The 12,612-nt window shown below is 43.2% G+C and overlaps 1 protein-coding gene across 1 annotated transcript in view; it reads left to right on the top strand.

Moving 5' to 3' along the window:
* Nucleotides 1–12,612, top strand: part of REC8 (REC8 meiotic recombination protein) — a 142,071-nt gene that overhangs the window by 88,379 nt on the left and 41,080 nt on the right. Inside the window, exons 9-10 of the mRNA XM_063456522.1 lie at nucleotides 5,067–5,133; nucleotides 9,836–9,918. Coding sequence (XP_063312592.1) covers nucleotides 5,067–5,133; nucleotides 9,836–9,918 — 150 coding nt within the window. The remainder of the gene's footprint in view (nucleotides 1–5,066; nucleotides 5,134–9,835; nucleotides 9,919–12,612) is intronic.

A 12,612-nucleotide genomic window follows, 5' to 3' on the forward strand; every position in this document is an offset into this window, starting at 1 on the left:
GGGTCATCCCCGTCCCAGCTGGAGAGACTCTCGCACCAGCAACGGGGGAGTACTAAGCCTAAGTGTGGGCCGCATGCTACATCTAAGATGGCCGCTGAGCCACTACCTCCGAGGTCCCAGGAGAACCCAGAAGCCTGGAGGGAGCGATTCAACGCCAACTTTGACCGCATATGCCAAGAATTTTGGAGACACGTGGAGTGCAGACCTCCCCACAGCAACCCACCTACAGCACAAGAGAAGCCGGCGGATGAAAAAGCCTGCAGACCCGGCGTGAGGCCAGAGCCCAACAAGATGGCACGCCTACCCTGCCGCCCGACATACCAGGGGACACTGTGGACATTGAAACGCCAGGTACCACTCCTGTAGTCCAACCTCCCACCTCCAAAAAGCCAAACGACCAAGACGTCCGCCTGCCCTAAAGCTCCACTCTGCCCCATCAGCAGTTACCAGAGGCCTTATAGCCAGCCACCGTGTACCCAGAGAAAGGGGCCAAATCCAGGGCGGATACCCGGAAACCTCAGACTGCAACAACAATACTCGGCCTCACCATCCAAAGAGCAACCTGAGCACCCTTCTCACCTCTCCATGCCACAGCTGCGGGCTCCCTGGACACCAGCTACACCTCAATGCATCATCACACCCAGGACTGGCAAGGGTTAAGCAGGACTTAGCCACAACACAGCAAACACACAGCAACTATAGCATAACTCAGCGCTGTTAATCTTAGCATTGTGCATAACTAACGATATATCCTTTTCTCAACTGTAAGATGCGTATACCCCTGCCTTGTTTAAATTGCTGCCCACAAAACCAGATATGGGACCAAGCTTAGCAACTCCCTCACACTGGTTGTTTTAGTTACTCCAGCTTCATATTGTCTAGCCTGTATAGCCTGCAAGATATCTAACTTAAAAACGAGCCACTGGTTTAATCAACAACAATAGCTCGACTAACTCATGCTGTCCCTACAAACTTGTTGTTAGCTTAATCGTTTACTATAAAATAAAATTTCATGCTGTTTTACTAAATGATGCAAGTATTAGCTCTAATAGCCCTCAAAGTCATCTTGCATGTATCATTGAATGTACCGCAAGTCCTCGCATTTGCTGTTGTGGCAATGCAGGATGCAATGTAACCTCATGCATGTTCAAAAATAAAGAATAAAAAAAAAAAGTCACCACCAAAAAAAAAGGTCACACACTCTAATATTTTGTTTGACCGCTTTTAGCTTTGATTACGGCACGCCTTGGCTGTGGGATTGTTTTGATAAGCTTTTGTAATGTCACAAGATTTATTTCTGTCCAGTGTTGCATTCATTTTTCACCAAGATCTTGTATTGATGATGGGAGAGTCGGACCACTGCCGAAGGCCTTCTTCAGCACATCCCACAGATTCTCAATGGGTTAAGGTCTTGACTCTGTGGTGGCCAATCCATGTTTGAAAATTATGTCTTATGCTCCCTGAACCACTCTTTTACAATTTGAGACCGATGAATCCTGGCAGTGTCATTTTGGTATATGCCCGTGCCATCAGAGAAGAAAAAATCCATTGATGGAATAACCTGGTCATTCAGTATATTCAGGTATTCAGCATACCTCATTCTTTGGGCACATAATGTTGCTGAACCTAGACCTGACCAACTGCAGCAACCCCAGATCATAGCAGGCTTGTACAGTAGGCATGATGGGTGCATCACTTCATCTGCCTCTCTTCTTACCTTGATGCGCCCATCACTCTGGAACAGGGTAAATTCCCACTATCCTTCCAGTTTTTAAAAATGCTTTGGACAGTTCTTAACAAAATTTAAATCTTGATGCATTGATGCATGGCTATGATTTGACCCTTCTCAAACAGACTAACATCTTTTCCACGACCACGGGATGTGTCTTTCGACATGGTTGTTTAAGAAATTAGAAGCTACTCACTGCATCAGTTGCGGTTAAATAACTTGTTGACAGCTGAAAGACAATCACCCATGCAGTAACTATCCAATAGGAGGCTCTTACCTATTTGCTTATTTATTTTTTTGTAAATTCTTTATTTTTGGATGTGCTTGGTTACAACAGGGGTAATGTCATCAGTATATATATTTGGTCAAGAGATATGACATTTCCATTGCATAAGGTATATAGAGGAAGCAGCACATTCATTTTTTTTTATCATGAAAATATCATAGTTAGGCAAGCTGTACTGTAGTGAAAGAGAGACTAAGAGTAAATTCAACTGCAAGAGAGGAGTGAGTGATAAGACAAGTAGCTTGGCAGAAGACAGGAATATAAATTATAGAAGCCATCCCCATAGACTATCAGGCATACAGTGGGTGAGCCCCCCTTCATGCCCAGCTTCAGCCGATGCCCATTCTGCAGAGCCCCAGGCACTGTGTGTGTGAGTCCGTCAGGGTCGAGGCTAGGCCGAGATCTAGAAAGCCACAGACTGGGGTAGCTCTGTGCTGTGCTGTGGTAGTGTGCCGTCGTCATGTCGAGAGGAGAGGGGGGGGAGCATTCTGCAGCAGTGCGGTCCCGTGTTCGGTATCGGTTAGCTGCTTTCCCTGGCTGTGAGTGCTGGAGTAGGCCGGCAACCTGACTCACAGTTTCGTCCGCCTCTCGGTACAAGTGCCTGTGAGCCGGCAGAACCTCTATGGCTATGTTTGACAGGTGGGTGGCTGTGAGGAGGCTTTCGGCCAGGAGCTTGAGCCACTGGAGGGGGTAGAGTGCTGGGAGGCAGCTCATGAGGTGGACCACGGCGTGGCTTCGGCAAGGGAGGTGGATGCAGGCGGCGGTGTAACTTTGCCCAGAAGTCCTTAAAGATCCTGTCCAGCGTGGACAGATGTGGGTCCTGGGCTGCAATGCACACATGGCGTCCACCATCTTGGATTGGTCTCTGTTCGTCTCCTGCCAGATTAGGCTGCAGTGCTGTAAAGCCCTGTCTCGGCAGGCATGTCTCCTAGACTGGGATGACCCCCTCCAGTCCACAGGAGGTGATTCCAGCTTAATGGGTAGTCCTGACAGGAGATCGGCCGCCTGTACACTAGTCAAAGTGCACCAGGCTGTAGTTCGATTGATCTACTCTCTGTGTCCACAAAGGGGAATTACAGTCGCTGTTTTAGAGCTCAGGTGCAGCTAGAGACAGTTAGATGTCTTGGTGAGTTGCATATAAGTCGAGTTTTTAGGCATAAAACCGCTATTTATTGCATAAAAGTCTCAGAGCTCATGTAGGGCACGCCTACCCGGCATGGCAGTCAGTCCCCCATCCTATATTCGCTTAGTTGAATCCAGGCGTCAACTCTTTTTTTTGGCCAGGCAGTGTAGTTAACACAGACAGTCTAAAATAATCAATAAAAACACTCACAAAAATATTGGTACAATAAGACATATATATCTAAATTGTGCAAACTTGCTTTTTAGCCTCAAATAGGCTCAGTCCCCAGTATGATGGACAGCTATGTGTTCAGAGGTCCCATTGGCAGCTGCTCATCATACTGGGGACTGAGCTTATTTGAGGTTAACACGCAAGACTGTTTTGTGTTAAGTAAATACTGCACTATGATTATTTTATTTAGTTTTTACATGTTTCGTACTTCTATTTGAGCAGTAAATATATCACCACATTAATGATTGTGATGCCCTAAACTGTATGTCTTCTTTAGCCATATAGATTTTGTTTTATGTTTTAATGGGATTTGGGGAGTGATCCTTTTTAGTGGCTTGCTTGCACTTGGATTTTTTTGCACTTTTGTTCCACCTACCATTCTTTGATTAGAGTTATTTCTAAACCACAAAACTTGGCAAATTAAAAATCAGTGACAAAATTCAATCTAAAATATCTAAGCATTAACTATGGCTGAGTTGGAATTTTTTTTTCCAGATTAGATATTTTTGCTGTCGTGGGCAGTTTTACATGTATCTTACTGTCTATTCATGCATGTTGACACTTAGTGAATAAAGTAATTGCATTATGTACGGTAATTAGTGTGACAAACGCTCATTATGCTGGATGTTTGCCACAAGCTCGTGGAGGAGCCTGCTAGGAAGCCTCCTGCCTCAAGACTATGGGTCATATTCCAAGTCCCTGTTCGGGAGTTAAATCTCCCCAACCGCCATTAGTAGCTTGCCCTGGGAGTCCCTTGTTCGGCAATTTCACTTCATGCAAATGGAATCGAACGCTAGCTGTCTGGTGGTCGTTCGCGGGAACCAAACCCACGAAAAGTCCCAGCGGTACTTAGCCGCGTCCGCTATGGAACTCATTTTGTGGGTTCCCGGTCACCTCAGCAGGACTTAGCCTCGAATGTTATGTAACTGTCTTCGGCAGGAGGTGACGATGCGGTTCCCGGACAACTTTAAACCACTTTGAAATCCGCCAGGAGAGAGTTTTTTGGAGGGAAGGTGCATGAGACTAAAGGGAAAATACGCTACCTAGGCGCCAGCTGGAGCAACCGTATTGCGGCCGCAGGAGCTCCCAAAAATTGACCAGCAACTGCACCAAACACCCTGAAACTGTATTGGGCATTGGACCATGTGTGCGGCAAGTTATAACTTCCACACTGTGGCGTTTCCCCTACACTGCATGGATCTGAATGCTATTTGGAAAACGTAGGTGCTCAGATCAGGACTATTTAACAATATATCATTTCTGGGGGTTCCTATTTGTTGGTATGTATTTTTATGTATTTTGATATTTTATGTTTTTATGCCGAGTCACTCTGACACAGGAATATGTGGACATTTTGTGGGAGTGTTCTGGGCGTGTTTTACTGCATCCTTGTTTGGTATATAAGTGGGTAATTTGGCCATGATTAAACACATTAGTTTCTACCTTTTATCAAATCTAGGATGATGTTTTGGGAATTGGGAGCTATAATCACTGCTTCACTGGAGTTTGGGAGAACTACAGCGGATATTCTCCGCCGGAGTATAGGAGACCCGTTACAATTAACTAATGTATTACTAAACTATGCCACCTTCATCATGTCTTAAGTGATCTTGACTGAATTTTGAGTAACACATTTAGAATTCGTTATTTCTGTTTATATACATACCCTCTTTTCATTTTCATGTTCTTTTTTGTAGAATCTTCAGATATCATACGCAAAATGGAAGCAGAACCACTGACACCGAAGCTATCCCCCACCACACGGTAACAATGATAATTAGATATTTTTCTATATCTACTGTTTAATAAAGCCTAAATACTAAATATAAGTTTACATATATACACTGCTCAAAAAAATAAAGGGAACACAAAAATAATACATCCTAGATTGTAATGAATTAAATATTCTTCTGAAATACTTTGTTCTTTACATAGTTGAATGTGCTGACAACAAAATCACACAAAAATTTAAAAATGGAAATCAAATTTTTCAACCCATGGAGGTCTGGATTTGGAGTCACACTCAAAATTAAAGTGGAAAAACACACTACAGGCTGATCCAACTTTGATGTAATGTCCTTAAAACAAGTCAAAATGAGGCTCAGTAGTGTGTGTGGCCTCCACGTGCCTGTATGACCTCCCTACAACGCCTGTGCATGCTGCTGATGAGGTGGCGGATGGTCTCCTGAGGGATCTCCTCCCAGACCTGGACTAAAGCATCTGCCAATTCCTGGACAGCCTGTGGTGCATGGAGCGAGACATGATGTCCCAGATGTGCTCAATTGGATTCAGGTCTGGGGAACGGGCGGGCCAGTCCATAGCATCAATGCCTTCGTCTTGCAGGAACTGCTGACACACTCCAGCCACATGAGGTCTAGCATTGTCTTGCATTAGGAGGAACCCAGGGCCAACCGCACCAGCATATGGTCTCACAAGGGGTCTGAGGATCTCATCTCGGTACCTAATGGCAGTCAGGCTACCTGTGGCGAGCACATGGAGGGCTGTGCGGCCCCCCAAAGAAATGCCACCCCACACCATTACTGACCCACTGCCAAACCGGTCATTCTGGAGGATGTTGCAGGCAGCAGAACATTCTCCACGGCGTCTCCAGACTCTGTCACGTCTGTCACATGTGCTCAGTGTGAACCTGCTTTCATCTGTGAAGAGCACAGAGCGCCAGTGGCATATTTGCCAATCTTGGTGTTCTCTGGCAAATGCCAAACGTCCTGCCCAGTGTTGGGCTGTAAGCAGAACCCCCACCTGTGGACGTCGGGTCCTCATACCACCCTCATGGAGTCTGTTTCTGACCGTTTGAGCAGACACATGCACATTTGTGTCCTGCTGGAGGTCATTTTGCAGGGCTCTGGCAGTGATCCTCCTGTTCCTCCTTGCACAAAGGCGGAGGTAGCGGTCCTGCTGCTGGGTTGTTGCCCTCCTACGGCCTCCTCCACGTCTCCTGTACTGGCCTGTCTCCTGGCAGCGCCTCCATGCTCTGGACACTACGCTGACAGACACAGCAAACCTTCTTGCCACAGCTCGCATTGATGTGCCATCCTGGATGAGCTGCACTACCTGAGCCACTTGTGTGGGTTGTAGACTCCGTCTCATGCTACCACTAGAGTGAAAGCACCGCCAGCATTCAAACGTGACCAAAACATCAGCCAGGAAGCATAGGAACTGAGAAGTGGTCTGTGGTCACCACCTGCAGAACCACTCCTTTATTGGGGGTGTCTTGCTAATTGCCTATAATTTCCACCTGTTGTCTATCCCATTTGCACAACAGCATGTGAAATTGATTGTCACTCAGTGTTGCTTCCTAAGTGGACAGTTTGATTTCACAGAAGTGTGATTGACTTGAAGTTACATTGTGTTGTTTAAGTGTTCCCTTTATTTTTTTTTAGCAGTGTGTGTGTATATATATATATATATATATGTATATATATATACACACTGATGACCAACAACATTAAAACCCCCTGCCCAATATCATGTAGATCCCCCTGGTGCTACCAGCTCTGATGCGTCAAGGCATTGACTCCACAACATTTCTAAATTTGTCCTGTGGCATCTGGAACCAAGACATTAGCAGCATATCCTTTAAATCCTGCAAGTTGTGAGGTGGGGCCTCCGTGGATTGGATTTGTTGTTCCACCACATCCCACAAAATTAGTTTGAGATCAGGGGACTTTTAGAGGTCAAGAAATACCTGGAACTATTTGTCATGCTCCTCAAATCAATCCTGAGGATTTCCGTCAGGGGACACAACTGCCATGAAGGGGTGTATGTGGTCTGCAACTCTAGGTAGGTATGTGTCAAAGTAACATCCACATGAACACTAGGAGGTTTATATTGCCAGAACATTGCTCAAAGCATAACACTGCCTCTGTCAGCCTTCCTTCCTCCCATGCTGCCATCTCTTCTTCAGGTAAATGACACCCACACACCCAGCCATGCACCTAATCTAAAAGAAAACATGATTCGTCAGACCAGGCTACCTTCTTCAATCGTTCCATTGTCCAGTACTGATGCTCACGTCCCTATCGAAGGCACTTTTGGTAGTGGACAGGGGTCATCATAGTCACTCTGACTGATCTGTTGCCCTGTACCCAGCAAACTGTGATGCAATGTGTGTCCTGATACCTTTCTATCATGGCTAACATAAAGAGTTTCAGCAAGTTGAGCTACAGTAGCTCTTATATGTGATCAGACCAGACAGCTAGCCTTTGCTCCCCATGTGCATCAATGAGCCATGACTCTGATGCCGGTTAATGGGTTGCCCTTACTTGCACCATTTTGGTAGGTACTCACCACTGCATACCGGCAATACCCCAGAAGACTAGCCATTTTGGATATGCTCTGACCCAGTCATCTAACCCTTTTCAAAGTCACTCAAATCTTTTAGCTTGCCCCTTTTTCCTGCTTCCCACACAAAAAAAAATAATGAACTGACTGTTCACTTACTGCCTAATCTATCCCACCCCTTGACAGGTGCCATTGTAACAATATAATCAATGTTATTCACATTAACTGTCAATGGTTTTAATGTTGTGGCTGATCAGTGTGTGTATGTATATATATATATATATATATATATATATATATATATATATATATATATATATATATATATATACATACACATTTAATATTGGCTGTAAATATATATATATTTATTATATACAGTTACACTAATTTACTTGATTTCTCTCCTACAGTATGTCACAAAAGTGAGTACACCCCTCACATGTTTGTAAATATTTTATTATATCTTTTCATGTGACAACACTGACGAAAATACACTCTGCTACAATGTAAAGTAGTAAGTGTACAGCCTGTATAACAGTGTAAATTTGCTGTCCCCTCAAAATACCTCAACACACAGCCACTAATGTGTAGACCGTTGACAACAAAAGTGAGTACACCCCTAAGTGGAAATGTCCAAATTGGGCCCAATTAGCCATTTTCCCTCCCCGGTGTCATGTGACTCGTTAGTGTTACAAGATCTCAGGTGTGAATGGGGAGCAGGTGTGTTAAATTTGGTGTTATCACTCTAACACTCTCTCATACTGGTCACTGGAAGTTCAGCATGGCACAAAACTCTCTGAGGATCTGAAAAAAAAGAATTGTTGCTCTACATAAAGATGGCCTAGGCTATAAGAAGATTGTGGGCAAGATCACACAGTGGTTTTCACAGGACAGGTTCCACTCAGAACAGGCCTCGCAATGGTCGACCAAAGAAGTTAAGTGCACGTACTCAGCATCATATCCAGAGGTTGTCTTTGGGAAATAGACGTATGAGTGCTGCCAGCATTGCTGCAGAGGTTGAAGGGGTGGGGAGTCAGCCTGTCAGTGCTCAGACCATACGGCGCACACTGCATCAAATTGGTCTGCATGGCTGTCGTCTCAGAAAGAAGCTTATTCTAAAGGTGATGCACAAGAAAGCCCGCAAACAGTTTGCTGAAGACAAGCGGACTAAGAACATAGATTACTGGAACCATGTCCTGTGGTCCGATGAGACCAAAATAAACTTATTTGGTTCAGATGGTGTCAAGCGTGTGTGAGGAGTACAAAGACAAGTGTGTCTTGCCCACAGTCAAGCATGGTGGTGGGAGTGTCATGGTCTGGGCCTGCATGAGTGCTGCTGGCACTGGGGAGCTACAGTTCATTGAGGGAACCATGAATGCCAGCATGTACTGTGACATAATGAAGCAGAGCATGATCCCCTCCCTTTGGAGACTGGGCCACCCTGCAGTATTCCAACATGATAACAACCCCAAACACACCTCCAAGACAACAACTGCCTTGCTAAAGAAGCTGATGGTAAAGGTCTCCAGACCTAAACCCTATTGAGCGTCTGTGGAGCATCCTCAAACGGAAGGTGGGGGAGCGCAAGGTCTCTAACATCCACCAGCTCCGTGATGTCGTCATGGAGGAGTGAAAGAGGACTCCAGTGGCAACATGTGAAGCTCTGGTGAACTCCATGCCCATGAGGGTTAAGGCAGTGCTGGAAAATAATGGTGGCCACACAAAATATTGACACTTTGGGCCCAATTTGGACATTTCCACTTTGGGGTGTACTCGCTTTTGTTTCCAACTGTTTAGACATTAATGGCTGTGTGTTGAGTGATTTTGAGGGGACAGCAAATGTACACTGTTATACATGCTGTACACTTACTACTTTACATTGTAGCAGAGTGTCATTTCATCAGTGTTGTCACATAAAAAGATATAATAAAATATTTACAAAAATGTGAGGGGTGTACTCACCTTTGTGAGATACTGTATGTCCTCCGAGTGCCACCCTTTTGTTCCATGCCCTGTGATGAAAGAAGGACATAGAATAAGCCTTACTAATGAATGGAAAGCACAGGCCTTGACAAAAGGAGTGTTCTCCACTCTAAAATTGCTGCAAATATGTGCTCTCTGCTGCATCTGCACTGATTCATCTGCATCTCTCTGTCTTAAGTCTCCCTTCTGAAGCTCTCCCAGAGCCTGAAGCCACCATCGTACTTGATGACATTACAGGAGAACCTATAGCATTATTTCCAGGTGAGTGTTTATTCTCTACATACTACAATCATGTAAGATAAGGGTTGGGATTCTGTCTGTATAAGGATTAAAGATAGCACAGTATATTCATAAAAGTACATTCTTATCATTTTGTTATGCATGAAATGGAGTACTTATATACTGCCCTAATAGAAAGTACCACTCCTCTGGAAACCAAAATGCATGCTGCAATTGACTGGGTTCAATATTTAGACAAGTTGGAATAGTTGACACTCGGCACAAAGCTTTGGAGTTGATGTGTTGACATTATGAACATTTTATTTTTATAAATGGTTGAAGGTTGGAACATACACAAGGACACAAACTCAGCAATAAATTAATTTTTACAGGTAAAGCACAGAAACACTAGATTCTTAAAGATACAAACCCAGTAAAGCAATAAATGTAAAATCCATTTACAAATAGCGTGGCATTTAAAGTCAAGATACATTTTGTGTTTTGACCCCTACCCATAGATTGTAAGCTCGTTTGAACTTCACCTTCTTTAACTCTTGTCTCTGTTATATTCCGTATGTACATTTCTTGTTATCAGATTTCCTCATTTTTTTATTGTAAAGCACTGCGAAATATGTTGGCACTATGTAAATGAAATCATAATAACGACTGCTATTTTATATAAGCTACTTATTCCATCACTTACATTCCCTTTATTTTTTTGTGGGCTATTTATCACTAATCGTTTCAGTTCCAGCTCTATGTATGTTTTTATAATTTAGTCTAATGATGAATTTAGATTTTATATGAAAATCAATAAAGTTTGTATTTTAAACTTATTTCTTTTGGAGATTTGCCGACTTTAGGTTAATAATCTATATCTAGTTGCTGTAACTCTTACTTTAAAGATTCAGCTATGTATATGTGGTGTAGTCGAGCTGGGAACAGTTACCAGAGGTAAACTATTCTCTGCAAACCACAAAACCTCCCTGATAAGGGGAGCAAAAAGAGGGTCACTGTACCAGCTATCACAAATAGGCCATAACCCATGGAAACCAACAAATATTAAGAATTAAAATGGAACCTAAAAACATAGGTCCAGAAATGGTGATAAGTTACACGAGTAAAAACCTGTACAAAATAACTTTACTAGGCATAGATCAACAAACTCAACGATGGAGGGACTGCATACATGGAGGGACTGCATACATGGAAAAACACAAACAAAAAAGAAAGAAGTGTGAATAAGTGGTACTAACTCCCAGGCTTGATTTGATAGAGGGTGACATAAAGATAAGATGATCTGATTATAAGACAATATACTATTTTTAGAGAACCCTAGTGAGTAGTGAGAAATCTACTCAGATATACAAAGAATTTCCTCTATCGAAATCACAGCACACAAGGCTAAAATACAAACCCAGACATGTATAGGAAGCAGTATGTAATGAATGTAGAGTATCAACCACTAGGTGGAGACAGCAATGAGGGAATGAATTGCAGAATACAGAAGAGATGCCCTAATGTAGCCAGAAGGAGGCACACGTGTTATGGATTAATGTGCAAACTACTACTCATCCACCACTTGAGTCCACGGTGCTTACTCTATTATAGTCATACATTAACCCCTTAAGGACACAAGACGGCAATATTCCGTCATGATTCCCTTTTATTCCAGAAGGTGTGTCCTTAAGGGGTAATAAGCTATTCGAAAGAGCCTAATGTAAAATATAGAGGCAAACAGCTGGAAACCTGGCATCTATTAGAGAGAAAGCATCAGAGAGTATGGAGTGTAAATAACCCAGTGTATCATCTATTGAGGTACATCTACAGATACCTAGAGCTAAAGAGCTAAAAGAACACTATAGTGTTAGGAATACAAACAAGCATTCCTAACACTATAGTGCTGGACTACCTATTTAGGTGTACACTCCCCCTCAGAATGAGGTTAAAGGGTATTTAACTTGCCTTTTCACTTCGCCACACTGATTTCTTCACAGCTGGCCCCACCTTTATGGCTAAAATCATCAAACTTGATAATCTCAGCCAATCCAAGGGTTTCCCATAGGAAGGCATTGGGAGGCTATTGCACATGTACAGCAAAACACTGCGCTGCGCCAATCAGCATCTCCTCAGGGAGTTTTGGGTATTGAATTAATGCATTTCTATGGGGAACGTTCAGCATCTCCATGCAAAGCTGAATGGTAAATTCTGTAAAGATTGCAGGATCTATCCCAGTAAGTCCCTTTGCAGACTGTCTAACTCTAATAGAGTGCCATTAAAGAGAGTAGACTTAGCAAAGGGCCTAAATATGGCCCATATACAGAAAGAATCAGGAATAAGAAATATTTGCCATGTAATCTGTCATGTAGGGGAAAAAATAGAAAGATGATTTACATATACATACATAGTTATATAGGGAAGCACAACTGATAACAGGGATCTGTGTGTTGCTAAAATAGTGAAAAGAACTGTAAATGTCTTATTGGGCCATCTCATGAACTTTTGTAGCTTTAACCCCTTAAGGACCAAACTTCTGGAATAAAAGGGAATCATGACATGTCACACATGTCATGTGTCCTTAAGGGGTTAATCAAACTGAAGTATGTGAAAATGCAGAACTGAGCATCATAAGAAACACTGGATCCTTACACAAATACAAAAAATGAACAGCATACCAAAAGCATATACACAATGTGAATACTTATACCCTTCTTTTTTATCAAGGGTCTCAAGAGA

Source organism: Pelobates fuscus, chromosome 5 (genome assembly GCF_036172605.1).
Source record: "Pelobates fuscus isolate aPelFus1 chromosome 5, aPelFus1.pri, whole genome shotgun sequence".
Lineage (NCBI taxonomy): Eukaryota > Metazoa > Chordata > Amphibia > Anura > Pelobatidae > Pelobates > Pelobates fuscus.